Source organism: Cucurbita maxima, unplaced genomic scaffold (genome assembly GCF_002738345.1).
Source record: "Cucurbita maxima cultivar Rimu unplaced genomic scaffold, Cmax_1.0 Cma_Scf00036, whole genome shotgun sequence".
Classification (NCBI taxonomy): domain Eukaryota; kingdom Viridiplantae; phylum Streptophyta; class Magnoliopsida; order Cucurbitales; family Cucurbitaceae; genus Cucurbita; species Cucurbita maxima.
In genome coordinates this window covers 1104714-1125696 of record NW_019272052.1, presented here as the reverse complement: position 1 = coordinate 1125696, position 20983 = coordinate 1104714, and the positions used below count along the sequence as shown (strand labels likewise).

At 38.8% G+C, this 20983-nt stretch overlaps 7 protein-coding genes across 8 annotated transcripts; 3 read left to right on the top strand and 4 right to left on the bottom strand.

The window, feature by feature from the left end:
* Positions 1–149: 149 nt before the first annotated feature.
* LOC111468303 (fasciclin-like arabinogalactan protein 13) lies at positions 150–1153 on the bottom strand. The gene is made up of 2 exons (XM_023113478.1): positions 851–1153; positions 150–648 (listed from the first exon to the last, which is right to left on the bottom strand). The coding sequence occupies exons 1-2, from the start codon at positions 1151–1153 to the stop codon at positions 247–249; spliced, it is 705 nt and encodes a 234-aa protein (XP_022969246.1). The 3' UTR covers positions 150–246.
* Positions 1154–2404: 1251 nt separating this feature from the next.
* On the top strand, positions 2405–4926 carry LOC111468300. Of its 2 annotated transcripts, none has more exons than XM_023113475.1 (2): positions 2405–3402; positions 4120–4412. In XM_023113475.1, the coding sequence occupies exons 1-2, from the start codon at positions 2711–2713 to the stop codon at positions 4127–4129; spliced, it is 702 nt and encodes a 233-aa protein (XP_022969243.1). In that variant the 5' UTR covers positions 2405–2710; the 3' UTR covers positions 4130–4412. The 2 variants fall into 2 exon arrangements, with proteins under 2 accessions (XP_022969243.1, XP_022969241.1); XM_023113473.1 differs by lacking the exon at positions 4120–4412 and adding an exon at positions 4419–4926 and having other exon boundaries at positions 2409–3402.
* Positions 4927–5102: 176 nt separating this feature from the next.
* Positions 5103–6491, bottom strand: LOC111468226 (probable O-methyltransferase 3). Its single transcript, XM_023113375.1, has 3 exons — positions 5651–6491; positions 5230–5557; positions 5103–5197 (listed from the first exon to the last, which is right to left on the bottom strand). The coding sequence occupies exons 1-2, from the start codon at positions 6443–6445 to the stop codon at positions 5258–5260; spliced, it is 1095 nt and encodes a 364-aa protein (XP_022969143.1). The 5' UTR covers positions 6446–6491; the 3' UTR covers positions 5103–5197; positions 5230–5257.
* A 2544-nt stretch (positions 6492–9035) lies between these two features.
* On the top strand, positions 9036–20839 carry LOC111468297 (glucosidase 2 subunit beta). The gene is made up of 7 exons (XM_023113469.1): positions 9036–9045; positions 18324–18545; positions 18760–18873; positions 19459–19554; positions 19990–20169; positions 20244–20507; positions 20576–20839. The coding sequence occupies exons 1-6, from the start codon at positions 9042–9044 to the stop codon at positions 20369–20371; spliced, it is 744 nt and encodes a 247-aa protein (XP_022969237.1). The 5' UTR covers positions 9036–9041; the 3' UTR covers positions 20372–20507; positions 20576–20839.
* Positions 10463–12019, bottom strand: LOC111468224 (trans-resveratrol di-O-methyltransferase-like). Its single transcript, XM_023113372.1, has 2 exons — positions 11182–12019; positions 10463–10997 (listed from the first exon to the last, which is right to left on the bottom strand). The coding sequence occupies exons 1-2, from the start codon at positions 11983–11985 to the stop codon at positions 10695–10697; spliced, it is 1107 nt and encodes a 368-aa protein (XP_022969140.1). The 5' UTR covers positions 11986–12019; the 3' UTR covers positions 10463–10694.
* Positions 13714–16014, top strand: LOC111468327 (OPA3-like protein). The gene is made up of 4 exons (XM_023113504.1): positions 13714–14099; positions 14887–15021; positions 15358–15444; positions 15717–16014. Exons 1-4 carry the CDS (start codon positions 13971–13973, stop codon positions 15873–15875), a joined length of 510 nt encoding a protein of 169 aa, XP_022969272.1. The 5' UTR covers positions 13714–13970; the 3' UTR covers positions 15876–16014.
* Positions 15961–17558, bottom strand: LOC111468186 (UDP-glycosyltransferase 79B30-like). Its single transcript, XM_023113316.1, has one exon. The coding sequence runs from the start codon at positions 17355–17357 to the stop codon at positions 15975–15977; it is 1383 nt and encodes a 460-aa protein (XP_022969084.1). The 5' UTR covers positions 17358–17558; the 3' UTR covers positions 15961–15974.
* Positions 20840–20983: the final 144 nt, after the last annotated feature.

The window sequence follows — 20983 nt, the reverse complement described above, 5'->3', positions numbered from 1 at the left end:
AATTTAGAGAATGATACTCATTTACTGTGGACCATAATGAACTAAATTAATTCATGAGATTAAACCTTAATGAAATTAATTAATTATTTTAGCTATGATCTTGAAATCAAAAGGTTGATAAAAGAAAATAAATAATCAAAATTTGAGTGGTAGAAAAAATTACAAGAAAAAGAAAAACGAAAATCAAAGCATGCTGACAAGGCAGCACACACTTATCCTCAAATCAACTCCTATGATTCTAAACTCTTAAAAAAGAAGGCTAATGGCAATCAAACCAAATCCCAAAACCAATCCCAATCCGACGCCGTTCCTCACACCACCATCCGTCTCATCCGACGGCGGATTGGCGGCGTCAGATTCCGGCGGGTTTCCCTCGTCAGGAGAATTATCGGCCCTTGGACCTGGAGCTCTTGGAGGCGGTACGCCGGCGTGTTTCCCAAAAAGAGCGTCAGGCAACAAAACTTGATCCACTACGTAAACACCCAACGGAGATTTCTCCCTGAGCTTATTGTTGATCTCCACCGTAACCACGCCTGTGGATACATTGACTTGGTTAGAATTCGGTTGGCCGGTGAAGTTCAGCCCCCAGTCTCCGGCGAGTGTCCTCATCGGGTTGCTAACGGTCTGCAGATCCGTCACGGTGAAGAACTGCATCAAATTCAAACCCAAATAGGATTATTATCGTAACTTACCCTCCACAATGATATCATTGATATTGTCCACTTTGAGTTTCCAAGATATATTCTACCCATGTAAATAGTATTACTCAAACTTATAGATCCATAATCTTCCACTAAAGTAACAACTCCCTCTTAATAATCCTCAAATATATATATAAATATATATATACCTTACTCAAGACATGGAAGAGGAGAAGCTGGCTCTTCTGCTGGTCGTTGAGGCTGTTGAGGGTGCCGGATTTAAGGGCGTTGAAGCCATTATCAGAGGGAGCAAGAATGGTCATGCCCTCATGCGAGTTGTCGAGCTGATTCTCGAGCTGAGAGATCAGGTTGCTTTCGCCGAGGAGGCGAAGGAAGGTGCTGAATTGGCCGCCTTCGGCCAGAATGCCGGTTATGTTGATCGGAGCTTGGGCGAGAGTTTGAGAGAACAGAACAAAGGGTAGGAGGAGGAGGGGAAGCGCGGTGGAGGCCATGGCTAATGAGTTAATGAGAGTAGTGATGGAACTGGAGGTTTCTGCTGCTGTTTATAAAGGAGGGGAGTTGGAATTTGATTGGTTGGAAATGAGCTGGATTTATGGTGACAGCTCAGATCTCGACGGAAAAGTTGGGATGATCGGAAAAAGTCTACGGCGTAATGCGTCAAACCTCTCAAACAAATCTAAATGCATTAGGAAAAATGAAATTATTTTATTTTATTTTAATTCTTTAGTGATTTTTGGTTTTCTCTTAATTTTGTATAAAAGATGGGCATGTGATGAATCATAGGTTGAGTCGTTACAAATGGTATTAGAGCAATAACTCTCCCACTAATATGTAGTTTAAGAACGAACCAAGAGGAAAGTTGGTGGGCATATAACACCTAAATAAACAAGAGGTACATAAATGAACTGATCCATATTTGAATGATAATGATTAATAATGATTAAAATATCATTTTTTTCTTACAAAAATGCATCATAAATATATGAAATTTTATTTTTAGAAATGTCAGGGTTTTTTTTTTAACAAGCTGCATGTTTTGACTTTCTCTTTTTGATTTTAGACTTATTAAATATAAATTTAAAAATCTATTAAACATTTTTTAAAATTAAAAGACTTAAATATCACCCCTTTTAATGAAAAATGAAGAGATAAATTTTGAAATCTTATCTGAACGTTATAATTGTGATAAATTTGTATAAAAATACTACTATGAACCAAGACATCTCAAGCATATACTGTAAACTATATTAAAGTTAACTCAAGTTGCAATTAATTTTACGTTCAAGAATAATCAAGTTTTCATTATGCTTCAAGTAAGGTCGGATAAGAGTTTTATTTTGAGGTTATATAAAGTCATGCATGCTATTAGATAGTTGTTCTTATATATTTAGAACCATTCAAGTTTGTCATTCAACTAGCCATGATTAGAGATGTCTATAGGGCAGGACGAGGGGTGGGATAGAGAAATCCTCGTCTCCACAAAAAAAAATTGTATTTTTTTTTATGGGATTAGGGTAGAGATTCCCCCCTGAGAAATTAGGTGGGACAGAGATGGAGAATTTAATCATCGTCCCCATATCCTCGTTTATCTCAGGAGGAGAAATATCTCTCCACTCCCTCCTCCAATATTCGAGATTCCTCACCCGGTTCGGGAAGGTTACAAACATTATATTTGCTTTGGTATAGAATATAGTTTTTTTATTTTTCTAAATTTATAATTTTATTTTCCTAAAAGAATTTCCATTGTGACAGTTAAAACAAAACTATTCATACATGGTGAAAAAGAAATCTTAAAAATAGTTTGTTCTTGTAACGGGGGGTTTTGGCATGTGAGCTGCATTGGCCTGCCCTCAATCCATGATCTTCCTTCGACGACACCTCAAAACGGTGTTGTCTTCAACAATCTCCCCAATGCCAAGCAATCCATTTTCCGTTCCATTATAAAATCCTCTCTACCTCCTTCTCTTTCTTCTTCCTCCAGATCCTCTCGACGTTCATAATTCTTCTGTAATTCCAACAGCTTTAAAGATCCATATTGGCGGTGGTGGATGGCAAAAACCAACAAATACACCTCCATCAATTACAATCACATCTACGACAAGGATCTCTCCCCCAATTCCAAAACTGGCAACAATCCCTCCAAAAACCCATCTTCTTCTTCTTCTTCTTCTTCCTCCTCTTTCGCTTCTGCAACTTATTCTTCCATTTCTTCCGCTAACAAGTCCCATGGCCGCATGCTCGTCCTGACCCGTCCCACTCCCAAACCCATCTCTTCGCTGCCGGTCCTGTCCCCTCAGCCTCAATCTCGATCCCCATCTGCCGATCCTCGTCCTGTTGCGGATCAGACCCATCCGCAATGCGAATCCGATTCCATCTCTCTTCGCCCTCTCGGTCGGACAGGTACGGGCGCGATCGCTCCGTCTCCGATTCCGAACTTGGAGAAGGACAAGGAGATTCCTCCTCCGACTGTTACGTTGCATAAACCGGAGAAATTTGTGCCGCCTCACCTCAGGGCGGGCTTCGTCGGGAAGGAGGAGAGACCTGTGAACGTTGGGATCCGATCTAGGGAGGCGAATCAGAGGCAGTATGGGAATTACGGGTCTCCGGGTCGGTACGGTGAAGATGGGCGGCCGAAATCCGGCGGTGCAAATGAGAGAATGAACGGGGCGGGAGAGGCAGATCAGGGGGAGATGGTGAATCGACCAAGATCCAGTGGCAATCGCCCGAATTCTAGTGGATGGTATGTTTCTCTCAAATACCATCAACGTGTAGTTAACTGTAGTTGCAATTGAAAACTAATTTTGGCCCTGCATTTTGGGTATGGAATTGCCTTCTGTGGATGCCCTGTTACCATTGAACTGAGATGCTGTTGTGGCTTTTTGAGTTTATTACGAGATTCTCTTGATGTAGTTGACTGTCTAAAGATGAATCAATTCATTTATAATCTCGTGAGTAAATTATAGAGTAGATGGCTCCTTTTGTCTCAATGAATTGGGATTAGGACACTTCCTGGCACTGCATTATAAGGTATGGAATTGCCTTATTTGGATGCCCTTTTACCATGGCACTGCATTATGAGTTTGATTTTTATGAGATTCTCTTGATTTTGAAAGGCTCTGTGGAGATGAATCAATCCATTTCATGGCTCCTTTTTTGGGTCTCTGTATTTAGACTTCTAAGTGTTGGCCTATAAGATGTAAAAGTTTCTTAGGATAGTTTGAAGGTTTGGTTTGACCTGTTAGATGAACACGACTCTCTATAATGGTATGACATTGTCCACTTTGAGCATAAGCTCTCGTGGTTGCTTTGGGCTTCCCCAAAATGCCTCGTACCAGTGGAGATAGTATTCCTCACTTATAAACCCACGATAATTTTCTAAATTAGTCGACGTGGGACTTTCATCCTCCAACATGACCTATTGGAGACGCATAATACAAAATCCATAATTTTCTACCAGGAAAATGTAGAAGCCTCCAAAAGAACGGCCCAAATAGACCATCTTGCTTATCTCCCAGCACAGCCATCTCATTTTCAGACTTCTTGATTGCATGCTACACGTAATCTCCCAAATCCAAATAACATCACATCATATTCTATTCCTTTGATGACACGACGCAAGGAAAACAATCAAACACAGCCCCAAAAGTTCATCTTGCTTTTGCTTTACTTGTTTGTGTTCATATCATTAATTTCCTGTTGTAAACATTGCTTTCATTCAATTTGTATTCTCACTGAATTTATGTTGGCGACGAATAGTGCTTCAAGGGATTCATTCTGAAGTTGGATACTTTTCCAAGGATGAAGATGGATCACGTCGTCGAAGTTTTTACTTTTTAGAATTGTTTGCCATGGAAGATAAACGGACACCACACCAAGGTGACAGGATCTCAACAATGAAGTGACGTACTTCAGATTCAGATTGTTATACCTCAAGGAAACTATGTTTCTTTGGCTTCTTCACCCTTCTTCTGCATTCCTGGAGAGGGATGGAAGCTCGTTTGGAATGTAGAACTGACCGGTGTTATGTATTGTCGTCATTTTCGTCGTCGTAGTTGTTTAACTGCTTTTAGATCAGGGTTAGCATCTTGTGTGGAGGATGCTGCTGTGTTTTTCATTTTTCATCTCACAGTTTGTAAAACAAAGTTTCTTCTGGTGTGTGAGGATGTTAGGTTTCTTTGAGCTTGTTGTGGTCTATCAGTACATTTCATTGTTGAATTCTTTCTAGAGATGATTAATGAAATGGCCATTCTAATGCAACCCCAGCTACAAATAACATGCGAGAAAGCAAGCCAACAAACGAATCAGACCTCTACTTTGCTTTTTGATTTCTCCAAAAGGCCCCATACCAACGGAGACATGATCTTCTTAATTAGCCAATATAAGACTCCTATCCTAACAATCTTCAACCATTTCTTTTCATATTCTCGATGAGAAGAAGGCTTTCTAGAAATCCTTTTATTCAATTAAACTTTCAAATTCAAATACACATAAAGTTGCTCGAGACTCCTATTAGCCAAAAGGGTAATCGAAGAAACCTTTTATTAGTGAAACGGGTAATTGAAGAAACCTTAGATAAGGGTCGGTAGACAATACCCTCATGGGTAAATTTCTATCAGAGACCTCAAACCCAGTATGGGAAAGATATTGTAGCCACTGAATCCAGCTTCCTTGAATGCTTCACTCCACTCCTTCTCATCTCTCTCTCTTCCATTTACCAAACTCATCATCTCCATGTCGAAGCATAACTGAGATTGAATGAACGTATCCTCCAGCTTGCTGCCTACCACCATATCAATTACGATCACCTTCCCTTTCTTTCCATTGCTTGTGATTGCTGCTTTGCAATTCTTTAATATCTTCACACAATCTTCATCATTCCAATCATGTAATATCCACTAATTTCATGCACATATACAAATACCATCAAATCTAATACTAATTCAATGTATTGAAGCTTTTGAAGTAGAAACAAGACAAATTAAGTTTACCTTCAACACAAGAACATCGGCAGGAGGGATAGCTTTAAACATATCTCCTTCAACATATCTTAAGTTCCCTTCACCTTTCAACTCACCCACCACTTGGGGAAGATCAAACACTGTGCATTCAATTTGTGGGAAAGCCTCTGCAATGGCTTTGGCCACTGTTCCAGTGCCGCCACCTATATCAACTAGCGAGGCAACTCCATCAAAGACTCCTTTATGTTTGTCCAACAACAAACTCATCACCAACCTTGCATCACTCGCCATGCCTGAATTAAAAATGTCACCATCTTTCGGCTTACTGCCCATGAACTCCCAAAACGACATTCCATGAGCCATATCGAATGGCGTTCGGTCTTTGCTTTTGAACCAGACAGAGAGGAGATGCCATGGTTCCACGAGGGCTGGTTGGAGTAGGGAAAGTAAGAAAGGTGCTACACCACAAGGATTGTGTTTAAGAAGAAGACGAGATGAATTGGTTAGGACATATCCTTCCTCTTCTTCGCCACTATTTTTGGGCAGTTTTTGTAGGACAAAGAAGCCAGAGTGAGTCAATAGACGCATTAAGCGATATATGAAGTGAGTCTTATTCGGATGGAGTTGGAGGGCTGAAACAAGACGAGAGAGAGGCATAGGGCGAGGGGCATGGTGGTGGATGGCGTCTGGTATGCCTAGTTCAACTGCGCATTTGAGAGTCATGGAGTTGATGAAGTTGAGGAGGTGGTTCCATATGTGGGCTTGCGCTTCCAGCAGCTCTTCGCCTGCAACTATTGGCAACATCTTTTCACCCTCAATATTCATATCCACAACCTACAAGAAAGAAAGATCGAGTGTAAGAAGTTCAGGTTAGAGGTCGTGTATTTATTAACAAGACAAACATATGAGTGTACTATGTTAATTTAGTAGCGTGCTATAAAGTCTAAATTAATAAATAATTTTAAAGGATATTTTTGAGACAAACTAAGGTATTTTTATGAATTTAACATAAATAAAATAATAATAATAAAGAAGAAATAATATTTAAAAAAAAAGGAAACATGAAACATTTATTTTCATAAAGATTTCCGTATTAAGTTATTTTTGTGTGGTTAAGGTTGGCTACAAAGAAAAAAGTGCACCAACTCTTAACGATGGCGACTATTTCTAGAGTTTTATTTTTTTATTTTTATCTTCTTTAAGAAAAAAACTAATTTTGATGCTTAATTCACCAATTTTACCAGTACAATTATTATTATTATTATTTAGAAATTCTAACTTTGGTTCAAATTGAGATTTCAAGCGAGTTTTCTAGAAAAAAAAAAAAAAAAAAATTACTTGGGGAAGGATGGAATCGAGTAAGGGTGGCATCCATACCGTACAGAACACTCACATAAATTCAGTACAAAAATAGAAACACTAACTACTAAAGAAAAACAATGCATACTACTATACTATGGTCATTCTAGCTCCATCGTCAATCGTGCTAGGGCATATAGCTTGAGTATTTTAAGAAAACTCAATAAGTAACCTCAGTATTGGGGTCAGGTAATGCAAACACACACATACATGATATGATCTATCTTTTTAAAATAACATAACATGGTATTGAGCTCCTTCTAGTCCCAGCATGATTAGGTATGTGGTACTTCCCACACATGTGCACATGGACCCATTAGATGGGTTCGTATATGAACCCACTGAGCTTGACTTGTTGGGCTAAATGCATTGACGATTCATCGGACACCACGAAAGGAAAAGCCAAAATATCATGTTGAACATAGATATTGAAGGTACGCATCTATACTAATATAACATAATGGGAAAAAAGTATATGATGCATCTAATATACATAATTGCATGAGGTTCCATATCTTAAAATCATAGCATATAATAAGAATCACTCTCCTTCTATTCATGTCATAGTACACATATGAGTAATGTATGCACATTACTCTCCATAATTTTCATCATACATCATCACGTTATAATATAATCTATAACATAGCTATTAATGGCATGACATAGCATTTCATATCATACATTATCATGACATAATAGGGCATCACATACATACATAGTATAGTATGTAGCTTGTGCTCTTCTTTAACCGATGACTAAGTTTATTTGCAATTCTATGTAGTTTATGTTGCATTTAGAATCATTCAAGTTTGACATGATCAATCTTGCTTGTGGAGTGATTCGAATCTCAAACAAGTGTTCGTGCATCGAGATATTTGATCAACAAAAAACATTCAAGCTAGACATGATCGATCTTGCCTGTGGAGTGATTCGAATCGCAAACAATGTTTTTACCTTGAGATATTCGATCAATAAGATAATCAAAATCTTACACACCTAGTAGTGATTTCCACGTATCACTATCTTTATTAACAACTAAACTTCTTGAACAAACTAAAAGTAAAATGGTATTCTATAATTGTGAAAATGATATAAAGAAAAAAAAAACGTATAATGAATTAACACGAGAAACTCATGTGAGTGATAGATAGGACGAATGGTACAAAGGTCCAGCTAGTTAATCATCTTTATAGTAGTACAAAGGTCCAACTAGAGGTAACATCAACGAGGGAAAAAAGGCATAAATTACCAATATGGTCGCTGTCACACATTTTATGAAGTATTGGTATAAAGAAGGGATGATTTTTAGAACATTTTGAAATTTACATTTTCACAATATTGATTCCTCCCATGTTTTAAAGAGTGAGCTCAAACTTGAAATCAATTAAGCACATGATAGTTATTTTCGGTGCAGTCATAGACTTAGATGCACCAACTAGCCCGCCCGCCTTCTTTTCCAGCTGAGTCCGTAACTGTACTAATGCATGGCCAAACAAACACTCCACTGGACTAAGATGTAAATTGAATTCATTGTAATATATTGTCATAATACATAATATGAGTTATTATATCGCCTAATGTATGGACTAGTATAGTCACAACATAACAACATATCATAATATGACATATCTTAGCGTAATGTAGCATAACACATGCAAAACAATCATAATCGTGAAACAATTTGTCCATCCAAATCAATAATAGAACTACTACCTCGGTTGGTCCAAAAGGGATAATTTGCAAAAGAGTAGCTGTACTCACCTCAATTACCTCCAATAACATCTGGTCCATAAAGTCGCATAGGTCAAATCAGATTGTGGATTGGGTCATGGGTCGGGTCACTAAGCCGAGTCGGTGCAGGTCTAGAAGTTGGGCGGTTGGTGGGCGATTGGGCCATGGGCATACTACTGGCTGGACTACATAGATTATTGGGCTAGTCTAGCAATTGGTTTTTGGTATGGAGTAGACAACCAAAGATGACACAAGTTCGGTTGGGCTGTCGAAGTTGAGGTCCAGAGCTCGGTTCGGTACCCAAGACTAACTCCGAACATGGGGAAAGATGACGGAAACAGATTAAGGTAGGTGAATAATAATAATTACTATTATTATTTTAAATTATAGTTTGTTACAGCGCCAGTTTGATCATTGGTTATTAAAAATATACAGAAACAATATTAAATTATTTATTTATTTATTTATTTATTTTTCTATCAACTAGCTAAACACATGTTAGCACGTGAAGAATACATATTTTGATCTAGCTAATAGTAAACTAATTACAATTAGATGCACTTAACTTTGGTAAATATATGTGTATCCTTAACCTGATCTAACCTTGAGAATATAAAAGCTTATAATCCAGTCAGTCGATTGATATGGATTTGGAGGGTGCAAAAATGGGAGCAGTGGAGGGCGACGAGCTGCTGGAAGCTCAATCTCACATATGGAATCACATCTTGGCGATCAACAAGTCGATGGCTCTCAAATATGCGGTTCAAGTTGGCATACCAGACATCACCCACCGCTATGGCCCCAACCCCATGCCGCTCTCTCAACTTGTCTCCGCCCTACAGCTCCACCCGCAAGACACCCCTCACATGCATCGCTTAATGCGTGTATTAGTTCACTCTGGCTTCTTTTTCGAACGCAAAAACTGAGTGAACCAAAGGGTGAAGAAGATGAGGGGTATGTGCTCACTAATTCATCTCGTCTTCTTGTTACAACCAACCCTTTGACTCTAGCTCCTTCCGTGTTTTGTGTTCTTGAGTCGGCCTTCTTCCAATCATGGCGCTCCCTCCCAACCTGGCTCCAAACTAGGACCGAACACCCTTCCACACAGCCAATGGAGTCTCGTTTTGGGAGTGTCTCGGGAATGACTCCACGGATGATGGAAGTCCATGGCGAGTGATGCCATGTTTGTGATACGTATTTTGTTGGAGAAATATAAAGATGTGTTCGATGGATTTGGGTCATTAGTTGATGTAGGGGGTGGGACTGGAAATGTGGTCAAAGCCATTGCTCAAGCCTTTCCTAAAATGGAATGCACTGTGTTTGATCTCCCACAGGCTGTGGGTGATTTGAAAGGCGAAGGCAACTTCAAATATGTTGAAGGGGACATGTTCCATGCCATTCCTGATGCAATTCTATTGAAGGTAAAAACTTCATCTCTTCCTTTCTTTCTTTTTATATATACATACCCACAACCACTTTCCATATGATATTGTCCATTTTGAGCATACGCTTGTTTTGGGCTTCCTCAAAATGTCTCACACCAATGAAGAAAGTATTCCTTGATTATAAACCTATGATCATTTCCTAAATTAGCCGATATAGCCTTTGATCACCCAACGATTCTAATTTATGAATGCCTGAAAATAGTGGACGAAGAATGTGCGAAGATTTTGAAGAACTAGCAATTAGGGGCAATAAAAGGAATGGAAAAGTGATAGTAATTGATATGGTGGTAGGCAACAACAAAGATGAATAAAAAAGAGTTATGAATCAAACAAGTGCAATACATAGATAGAAAATATAATGACAACTTACAACAACTTACAACGGTTCGTCCCCTCACAAAGCTAAAATGGTAACCATCCTACAAATGAGTTTACAAACTTGATCCCAATATCTTAGTCCTACAAATACATATTTAATCATAAAAAGAGTTAAAATTTGATCCCAAAGCCTAGCATAAGCCATTAAAAAGGGAGTGTCAAGGGTAAATCTCTATAAGAGACCTTAGGCCCAGAATGGGGAGGATGTTGTAGCCACTAAATCCAGCTTCTCTGATCAATTTTGCCCACTCTTTTTCTTCCCTCTCTTTCCCACCGACTAAGATCATCATCAACATGTCATAGAACAGTTGAGTTTCGTACGAGTCCGACTCCTTCCCTTTATAGCCCACCACCATGTCAATTACCATCACTTTTCCTTTGTAACCATGGCTCGTAATGGCAGCCTTGCAGTTCTTCAAAATCCTCACACATTCTGGGTCACTCCAATCATGTAATATCCACTATTTTGTCACCACCAAATATCACATTTCGTTAATTAGTATTTTTTTAGACGATAATAAAAAATTTAAGATTAAATATATATAAATTCCGAATGTTAATTAGTGTATAAAAGTGGGAACCGGATAAACCACTGCTTCTTTTTTTTTTTTTTAATTATTATTTTCTTTAATAAATTAGATTTACCTTCAATAGAAGCGCATCGGCAGAAGGGATGGCTTTAAACATATCTCCTTCAACATATTTTAAGTTCCCTTCACCTTTCAACTCACCCACCACTTGGGGAAGATCAAGCACTGTGCATTCAATTTGTGGGAAGGCCTCTGCAATGGCTTTGGCCACTGTTCCAGTGCCGCCACCGACATCAACTAGCGAGGCAACTCCATCAAAGACTCCTTTATGTTTGTCCAATAACACACTCATCACCAACCTCGCATCACTCGCCATGCCTGCATTGAAACCCTCCCCATCTTTCACCTTATTCCCCAAGAACTCCCAAAGCGGCATTCCATGAGCCGTATGGAATGGCGTTCGGTCTTCACTTTGGAACCAGATTGAGAGGAGCTGCCATGGTTCCACGAGGGCTGGTTGGAGCATGGAAAGTAAGAAAGGAGTTGCACCACAAGGGTTGTGTTTAAGGAGAAGACGAGATGAATTTGTTAGGACATACCCTTCTTCTTCTTCTTCTTCTTCTTTGCCACTATTTTTGGGCACCTTTTGTGCTACAAAGAAGCCGGAGTGAGTCAATAGTCGCATTAAGCGATATATGAATTGGGTCTTATTCGGATGGAGTTGGAGGGCTGAAACAAGACGAGAGAGAGGCATAGGGTGAGGTTCATGGCGGTGGATGGCATCTGGTATGCCTAGTTGAATGGCGCATTTGAGAGTCATGGAGTTGATGAAGTTGAAGAGGTGGTTCCATATGTGGGCTTGAGCTTCCAGCAACTCATTGCCGGCAATTGCTGCCATTTTTCCACCCTCCAAATTCATAATGATATCAAGGAGAGATCGTTGGAGAACTTTATGGGTTGGAAAGTGTGATTTGGTTCTTCCTATTTATAGGTAAATGTGTATATTAAATATTGTCTTGTTTTGTTTTTAGGTTAGAGAATCAAATTTTTATATATAATATAATTATGGTCAAAAGTTTGAAACTTTTTAATTATAAATTCCAAATGTGCGACCGTCCAAATACATGAGGGGTCATAAATTAATCGAAACCACGCTTGAATGACATATATTATAAGAATAGTATAAGATCTCACATTAGTCAAAGAGAGAAATGAAACATTCTATATAAGAATTAGGCGATGCACCATCCTTGCTGCTACGTACGTTGACCTTGACTTGACAGATTCATCCAATGGAACCCACACTAAAAGGAGGACCACAAGCTCGGGGCTCGACGAAAGGGCAAGTATCAACATGTTGAAACTGATTGGGGTTAGCAGTGAAAGAAAGAGCCCGGCATTCATTTCTTCATTCATATTTATAGCTTAGTCTACTAAAATCAAAGGGGGACTAGCCTCATCGTGGTAATTAGAGGACATCTTTGATCGTTCACCTCTATTGTGACACGTTCCCTCCCAGTTATATGATTAACGGGATCTATTGAACAAATGTGTTTTAAAAACTTAGGGGAAACTTAAGGAGAATACTCGTGGTCGGACTTAAACTATTACAAATAATATTAGAATAAGATAATAAGCGATGTGTCGAGAACTCTAAGCCTCGAAGGGAAATGGATGATGGGCCAGGGGTGGATGGTGAAATTCCACGTGAAACATGTAAATTTTTTTCTTTTAATTTATATTTTAATAAAATTATTTAAAATATCTATCCACAATTGTTGTCGATCAAACTTTCCATTAATAAATCCATCATGTCAAAATCCCACAATATTTAAAAATGTCATTAATTATTAATTGTGTATTATGTTATCAAATCCAGCCATATCCAACTTGTTATGCTTTTGATTAAAGATATGACATCTTAGTTAATTAAACAATGCACAATGCACAAGTGGTACTCTCCATTATTATCTATACGCTTAAAAAATTGAATTTATTTTAATTTTTAATATCATGATGAAATCTATCATAATCTTAATCTTTCAGTTATAATCTTTCAGTGATATATGTAGTAATTGTTGGATGATGAAAGTCCCACATCGGTTAATTTAGGAAATGATGATGGATTTATAAGTGAGGAATACTAACTACATTGGTATGAGGCCTTTTGGAAAGCCCAAAGCTGATCAAGGCGTGCTTTGTTTGAGGGGATAATGAAAGCGGTTGATTAGGGCGTGCTTTGTTTGAGGGGTGTTTGAGGGGATAGTGAAAGCGATTGACGGTTCATTACTAACAGTAATAAATCTATTTTAAAAACTTCAATTATTGTCAATTATAATTAATTTATTATCAAATAGAGCATATATACGTCACCTACATCACGTGCTAAGCTCGTTGATAATCATCTATTCAATTTTAATTTTCAATTAGCCAAAGCTCGTTGATAATCATTATTTAATTACGAGTTAAGCATCCTTGCGTTGTTATCAGAAAAAAATAATTAAATAATATTATTTTAGTTTATTATTATGCAAGTTAAATGAACTTTGTATTGTTGGGCTTTTAAATTGCGGGCTAAAGACGTTGGGCCTAATTCCATTTTAATTTGAGGAAATCAATGGAAGTGGTATTTTGCAAGAACGAATCTCCTTCTGGATTGTTCGGCCTGCGATCGATCCACCGGTCTGCGTTTGATTTATTCGATTCCATTTTCCTCTTCCCTAATCGTCTTTCTTCTTCCCCACGCATTATGTTTGCGGAATCGGCTACCCGGTCAACAGTGACCAACTACAACAGTCAACCTTTCTATTTCTTTCCCACGTCTTTAATTTCGACCAGTTCTATGTTGTAGAGCTCGATTCGAGTTTGTGTTAACGTTTTGGAAAGAGGGTGCGTTGGCTGGGAATGATTCTCCCTTTTGTGAAGTTAGGGGCTCTTGCTCTGAAAACCATCTGCAAACCAATCGCCAATCGTCTCAAGAAGGAGGCTGGATTGCACCCCAAGTTTAGGCAGTACATTATCAACATCGCACAGGTTTTGTAGAATTTCAAGGATTTTCATTTCTTTCAAATGTATTTATGCGATAGTTTGTTTTCTCGTTATGGTTCATGCTAGCTGTTATTTATGATATATTTTGCACAAATGTGATGCTTCTGAGAGATGAAATTAAGGTATATTGTAATTATCTCGAGTGAAATGGCGTAGATGGGCCACGTTCCATGTTTTGTTTTGTTAATCTATTTTCTTGGTATGCTTAAGCTTATTTGTCCCATGATTATTAGCCCTTAGGACTTTTACTGCTATGAAGGTCTGCAGTCTTAGACTCGTGCCAGGTGGTGAATTAAACATGTACGTTAATATTGCTAAGCTTATGAAATCAGTTGTTTCAAATTTGGTGCAACTCAAGCATTTGAATGCCCTTTTCCTGGATATATTATAACCCTAGTCTAAAGTTTTTAAAACGCGTATGCTGAGGAGAAATTTTCATGTCCGTTCCTCTCTCCAATCGATGTGGGATCTTACCATCCACCCTCCTTTAGGGCCAATCGACGTGGGATCTCACATACATGTTACTATCCACCCTCTTCGCTGGCAATTGTTTCCTTCTCCAATTGATATGGATACAATCCACTATCCTTCGAGGCCAACGTCTTTGCTGGCACTCATTTCTCTCTCCAATCGGGGTGGGATCTCACATACATGTTACGTCATAGATTAAGTGTTCATAGAATGCAGATAGATTTATTGCCCATAAGCCCATTCTTCCTTGTGGAATGGATTTTAAGATGTTCTGATCTTGTTCTTTCATATACTGAACCAGGCAAATCATCGGTTTTCAACGAATGTGCAACGAAGAATATATGGTCGTGCAACAGATACTGCCATAAGGCCCTTGAATGAAGAGAAAGCTGTCCAAGCTGCAGCAGATCTTCTCGGGGAGCTCTTTGTATTCACGGTAAAATGATATCTTCTCTCTTTCTCTCTCACTCTTCTTCTTTTAGAAAAATTATCTTAGCATTTGCTGGTTTGTATTTAAGAATCAGTAGTTTGCTTCTACTGGGATATTTGGATTTATAAAATAATATCCAATGGCACGAACATGTTTTCCTTGTTCTTTTAGTGAGATATGATAATGAGCTTAAAAATGTGCTCTTTTGGAGAAGTATATTAGAAGCACCATGTCATCCTATGTGCCATAAAGAAAACTTTAAAGATCCATATACTCATTATCATATTGCTCCATTAGAAGTGTATATTTCCCAGTTTTATAACAGCTGTACTCTGCCCATAGGTTGCTGGAGCTGCTGTTATTTTTGAGGTGCAAAGAAATTCGAGATCAGAAGCAAGAAAGGAGGAGCTCCGCAGGCAAGAATTGGAGGTATTTGGATCTTTTTCTTCTTCCTTCTTTTGTTTTATTGACATTTTCGAATTCATCGTGGGATAATTTTCAATGATTTTCTTTCCTTTAAATTTATAGTGCTTCTTTTGGTGTGACTGTAATTTGTATTCATGAACTTTTTGTAATTTGAAAATTACTGAAAATTACTCTTGTCGTTTCACATACATGTTCTTCTGATCTGACTTGAACTTAAAGTAATGTTTAAGCATACTTCGTTATTCTAAAATATATGTACATGCTTGTAACTATAGGCGATGAAGCAAAGAGATGATGATTTAGCTCGAGAAATAGAAATTCTCAAACAGAAGATCGAAGAACTGGAAAAATTGTCCAAGGGACGAGGTCTAACTGGCTTGTTTCACTTCAGGCATCCGCATGCCTCTGAAGCTGGAAAAGAGAAACACCCTTGATCATCAATGACATCAAGTAATCCATTGATTTTGTAACTGAGCATTTTATTATCAGTTGATTGTGATTCAATATTCTTAACAGACGTTGCTAATGAAGGCTTATGCAATTAAAACTTGGAGATCATGGATGAAATTGTTGATATAAGACTCCTCCAGTTCTTTGTCAAGGAATAACTCTCTCAACTTCTCACGGTTTTCTCTGATCGCTTTACCAGTTTCATTCTCTTCGTCCATCACGGTCTTCACTGCCTTACACACACTTTCTTTTGTAAAAAATCCATCTTCTTCCCTTTTCTCCACCTCCACACCAACCTTCAAATGGCTGCTCATTGTTCTTGCTCGAAAAATGTGGTCGCCAACATGAGGCAACAATACTAACTGGCATTTCTTCACCAATGCCTCAGATAAGGACCCTGCCCCACAATGTGTAACAAAGCATCCAATTGATGGGTGCTCCAAAATAAGCTGTTGTTGAACCCATCCTCCATATACCACCCCTCTCCCCTGAACTCTCTGTTCAAATCCTTCAGGCAAGGCAGCACCGACCGACTCTACGCCAAGCGGAGGTTTGAGTGCAGCAAAGAATGGTAAGTTTGAAAGCTCAAAACCCAATACCAATTCATGGAGTCGGTCTTTTGTTAAGTAACACTCACTTCCAAATGCACAGTATATGACTGAACCAGCATCGAATCCTGATAGCCATTCTGCCCATCTATGTTCTAAAGCTGTTGTTGGTTGCTGTATGTCCCCATCGGGTCCTGATAGCAGAACAGGCTTTTTTAATTCACTTATGAGGTAGTCCACGCTGGGCCCTTCAATCTCCCTACATGACTTGAATGCTATAGCATCAGCCTCACAAAGACCAGTGAAGTGGCGATGAGAGAAAAGGACATCACTGCCAAAGCTCATACGGCCCATGGATGCAACATTTTTGGCCTCGTGAGCATGAAGCTTGATTGTGGAAATTGGGTACTTAGGAGGTGGCTGCATGAAATCAGCCTCGGTTAAATCATGTCCACAGAGTTGCCTTGATGGGGTATAAATATAACCAAATGTTGTAGCACTAATGACACTGTAATAAAGTGAGGTGATGCCCAATTGAGATGCCAATTTGGGCATCCAGAAGGTGAAATCAAAGAAGATGAAATGGGGTTGTAAGTCTTGGAGGAGGCGTTTGATTTGTGGTTGGGTGAGATCCATTGCAGTCATGATATGACTGAACCGTGAAGGGTGAGAAACATCGGCAGTAGTTTCAGCAGCTTCAGGGAGACCATCCACATGAGGAACAGTGATGGGGACGAAGGTAATGAGATGAGGAAAGTGATTGAAAGGCTGTAATTTGAGGTGAGTTTTTGATGGGACGAAGAAGGAGATTTTGTGGCCTTTTTTGGCTAATTTGTTGGCAATATGGAGATATGGAACTAAGTGGCCAAAAGCAAACCAAGGGTACATTGCTATGTGCAGGCTAGAAGTGGCAGCCATTGTTAAACACCTCTTCCCTCTTCTTCCTTTCTCTCTAACTTTGGATTCTTGTTTCAAATATGGATGACAAGAGAAAGAACTGTGAGATGGAGAGTTTCATACCTGCAGCTTCGAAGGTTTCTGCAGCAAATTGTGAGATGAAAGGAAAAAGAAGAACTTCACACAGTGGGTTTCTGGGGAAGCTTTCCGTGGGGAAGTTGCAGCAAATTGTGTGATGAAGGAAAAAGAAGAATTTCACGCGGTGGGAATCTGGGGATACTCGAAGTCTTTGTAAAATAATATAGAAATTGATTGACAAATAGAGAGAAGAAGAACGTGTGGCATGAACAAGAGACAGTTGTTGGAAGGAAAATCACTCACATTGGAGACACATTTTTGTATATGAATGTAAAAATCTATTTTAAAAACTCTGAGGAAAAACTCGAAAGGAAAAGCCTAAATATGACAGTATCTGTTAGCAGTGTAGTGAGCGTGGATTGTTATAAATGGCATCAAAGCTAGACACCGAACGATGTGCCAGCAAGGACACTGGACCTAGAACTGAGTGGATTGGGAGGTCTCACATCGATTGGAGAAGGGAACGAGTGCCAGTGAAGACGCTGGGTCTCAAACGGGGTGGATTGTGAGATTTCGCATCGGTTAGGAAAGTGAACGAAACATTGTTTGCAAGAGAGTGGAAACATCTCCGGTTTTAAAAACGTCGAGAGAAAAGTAAAAGAGGAAGAGAAGTTAGATTAAAAAATTAAAATTTTAAATTTTTGGTGTAGAACTTAAAATAACATAAATTATGATCAATAAATAAATGGTAATATTTTTGTTCTAAGTCTAAGTTTATAGTAACGCTTAGCTCAATTTCTCTAAGAAAAATTGATTTATTTTTAATTTACAAGGAATTTTAAATAAAAGGTTGTTTTTTTCTAAAGAAAATTACATAAAATATAATTTAGGTAGTCAATAGTAGAATGAAGAGGAACTGCGCTCAGTTTGTGAAGTCTCCGAACTTTTTGATCAATTTCAGCTCCTCCGATTGCCTTGAAGCTTATGATTTCGTTACCGCAGGCAAAATTTTAACAGAAATGGAAGCAGGTCATTCTACAAAGTCGATGAGCTTCGTTTTGCTGCTTTCATTCTGTTTCTTCTTCGCTTCTGTTCGCTCTGTTCCATCACTTATCGGAGTGCACCCCCTTGGTAATCTTATCTTCTCTCTTTCTTTCTTTGACTGTGTGCTTAATGCTCTCACTGGATCTGATTCTGCGAAGCTTAAAATTGAAATTTCTAGCGCTATTTCGCCCCTCATCCATCTAACTGCCCCTTTTGGGGTGTACCCAAATATTGTCAATTGATGTTAAATTGGTGCCCATTCGGTAAAATTTTCTGAATTGAAATGTGTATTCGATTGCAGATGAGAAATATTATTCATCGGAGGTCATAAAATGCAAGGATGGGTCTCGATCTTTTACTATTGATCGTCTCAACGACGATTTCTGTGACTGCGTTGATGGGACCGATGAGCCTGGTGCTTTCTTAGTTCTTACTGGATTTTAATAATTAATGTTATGCCTTTCTAAGGATTTCCGATGCATAATTTGTTTCGAGCATCTAATATCGATTTTCGAGTGGTCGAATTAATTGAGAAGTTCTGGTTTGTGGAATGGAGAAGAAAATTTCTTACTGAAGAACTTCAATTTGAAATGGCTGTTGAAATTAGGTAGTTAACTAAGGCAACAATTAATAGCCATTGTAATCTGTCTTAAATGGGAACTTGGTAAAGTTTAATGTTCTATTGCATAAACTATTGAAAAAGACCTACCATGATTATCTTAGAAGATCATGACTTGTTTTTCTTTTTGAATTTTCACCGGCATTTTGAGAATTGGAATGTTGATACCATACCTATTTTTTCCTGTATCATTAGAAAGTAGGATAGGTTCTGCATTTGAATGATACTGAACTTATAAGCAATAAATCCGAAATCTGGGATGGCCAATTGTTCATGTGAACAAAAGGAAATCAAACCTTCCCCAATAGGCAAGAAGAGACCACACACACACAAATACAGTGCAAGGATCAGCCAATTGTCTCATGGATTTGACCTTTGCAGGAACTTCTGCCTGTGCAAGAGGGAAGTTCTATTGCAGGAACATGGGAAGTACACCACGGTTCCTATTTTCTTCCCGCGTCAACGATCATATTTGTGGTAACTATCTCTGAATCTTTTTGTTTTTCTTCTTCTTTTATGCATGTGATTCTATTGAAGTTTGGTCAAAAGAAGACAGGTGAGTCAATGAAACACCATAAATTTGTTGATGTAGATTTTAGTACAACCTTCCTGTGATGGTATGTGTAATGCAATGAGTACAAGTCATGTGCTAAGTGTGCTGATTATTTGTTCTTCCTGCTTTATGTTTAGACAATTTAAGGTCTCTATTCTGTGTAAAGTCTGCAAACAGTGGTTGAAACTTTAAAATCAGCATTTTCCAGACCAAAACTTTACAGACCATTTTGTTCCATGTGCAAAGTTTGTCTGCATATTTTTGACTTGTGTTTGAATCCACAGGTAATTTGGGGAACTTGGGGTTTTCATTTCATCTTTGAATTAAATTCTAGTTCCCTGTTCAATATATAATTGTAGATTGCTGTGATGGAAGTGATGAATATGATGGTAATATCTTTTGCCCGAACACGTGTGTCATGGGGGGAAATGCAGCGTACAAGAACAGTTATTATATTTCGACTTCTCGAGATGTGGATGTAATCAACAGAAAAGTAAAGGAGGAAATCACCAAGGAGGACTTGTTCCATAGGCTAATTGGTAGGATTTTTGTTTAAGTAATTACAAAACAGATTTTGAAGTATTCGACTGATTGCTGTAACTTATAATTTCAGGTTTGAAGCTAGTAATAATTCTACAAGTAGCCCTCATAAGTTTTGCAGTCATCATTTGGGCAAACCGATGTCGTGTGAAATCTAAGAGAAGACGAAGGGAAGGGCGGGCAAAAAACCTCTCGAATTAGAAAATGGAAATAAAGGAAAAAAGGAAGTTGTGGACGAAAAAAATCGTGACTCAGTTTTATCAAACCAAAAAAAAAAAATGATCTTGAAAAAGATTCGGCGGAAGGCTATCGTCATTTTGCTCTGTTTTAATCCTAAGTACGTCTCCCATTAGATTTAATATTTTTTCTATTAGTCATATGATTTCATGATCTTGTTTCTTTCAGATACTCACAAACCTCAACCCGCTGGATAAAGAACTCCTGCTCTACCTTCACCCTTCACCGCAGAGCCATGGTCCATTGGGTGGCTAGGGCTAAGCTATATTATATATAAAGATCCATCTTAAGCCAACTTAGCCATAACCTAAACATCCTGCTTATTCATCACAGCAGCACAATAACACAAAGGATTAGCAACTCTGTCTGCATCAATTTTGTTACAATTAGGTTAGTTGATTGACTCATTAGTAAAGTTGATGGTTTCTTCCATTCGATCCGAGGTTCAACCCCCCCCCCCCCCCCCCCCCCCCCCCCCCCCCCCCCCCCCCCCCCCCCCCCCCCCCCCCCCCCCCCCCCCCCCCCCCCCCCCCCCCCCCCCCCCCCCCCCCCCCCCCCCCCCCCCCCCCCCCCCCC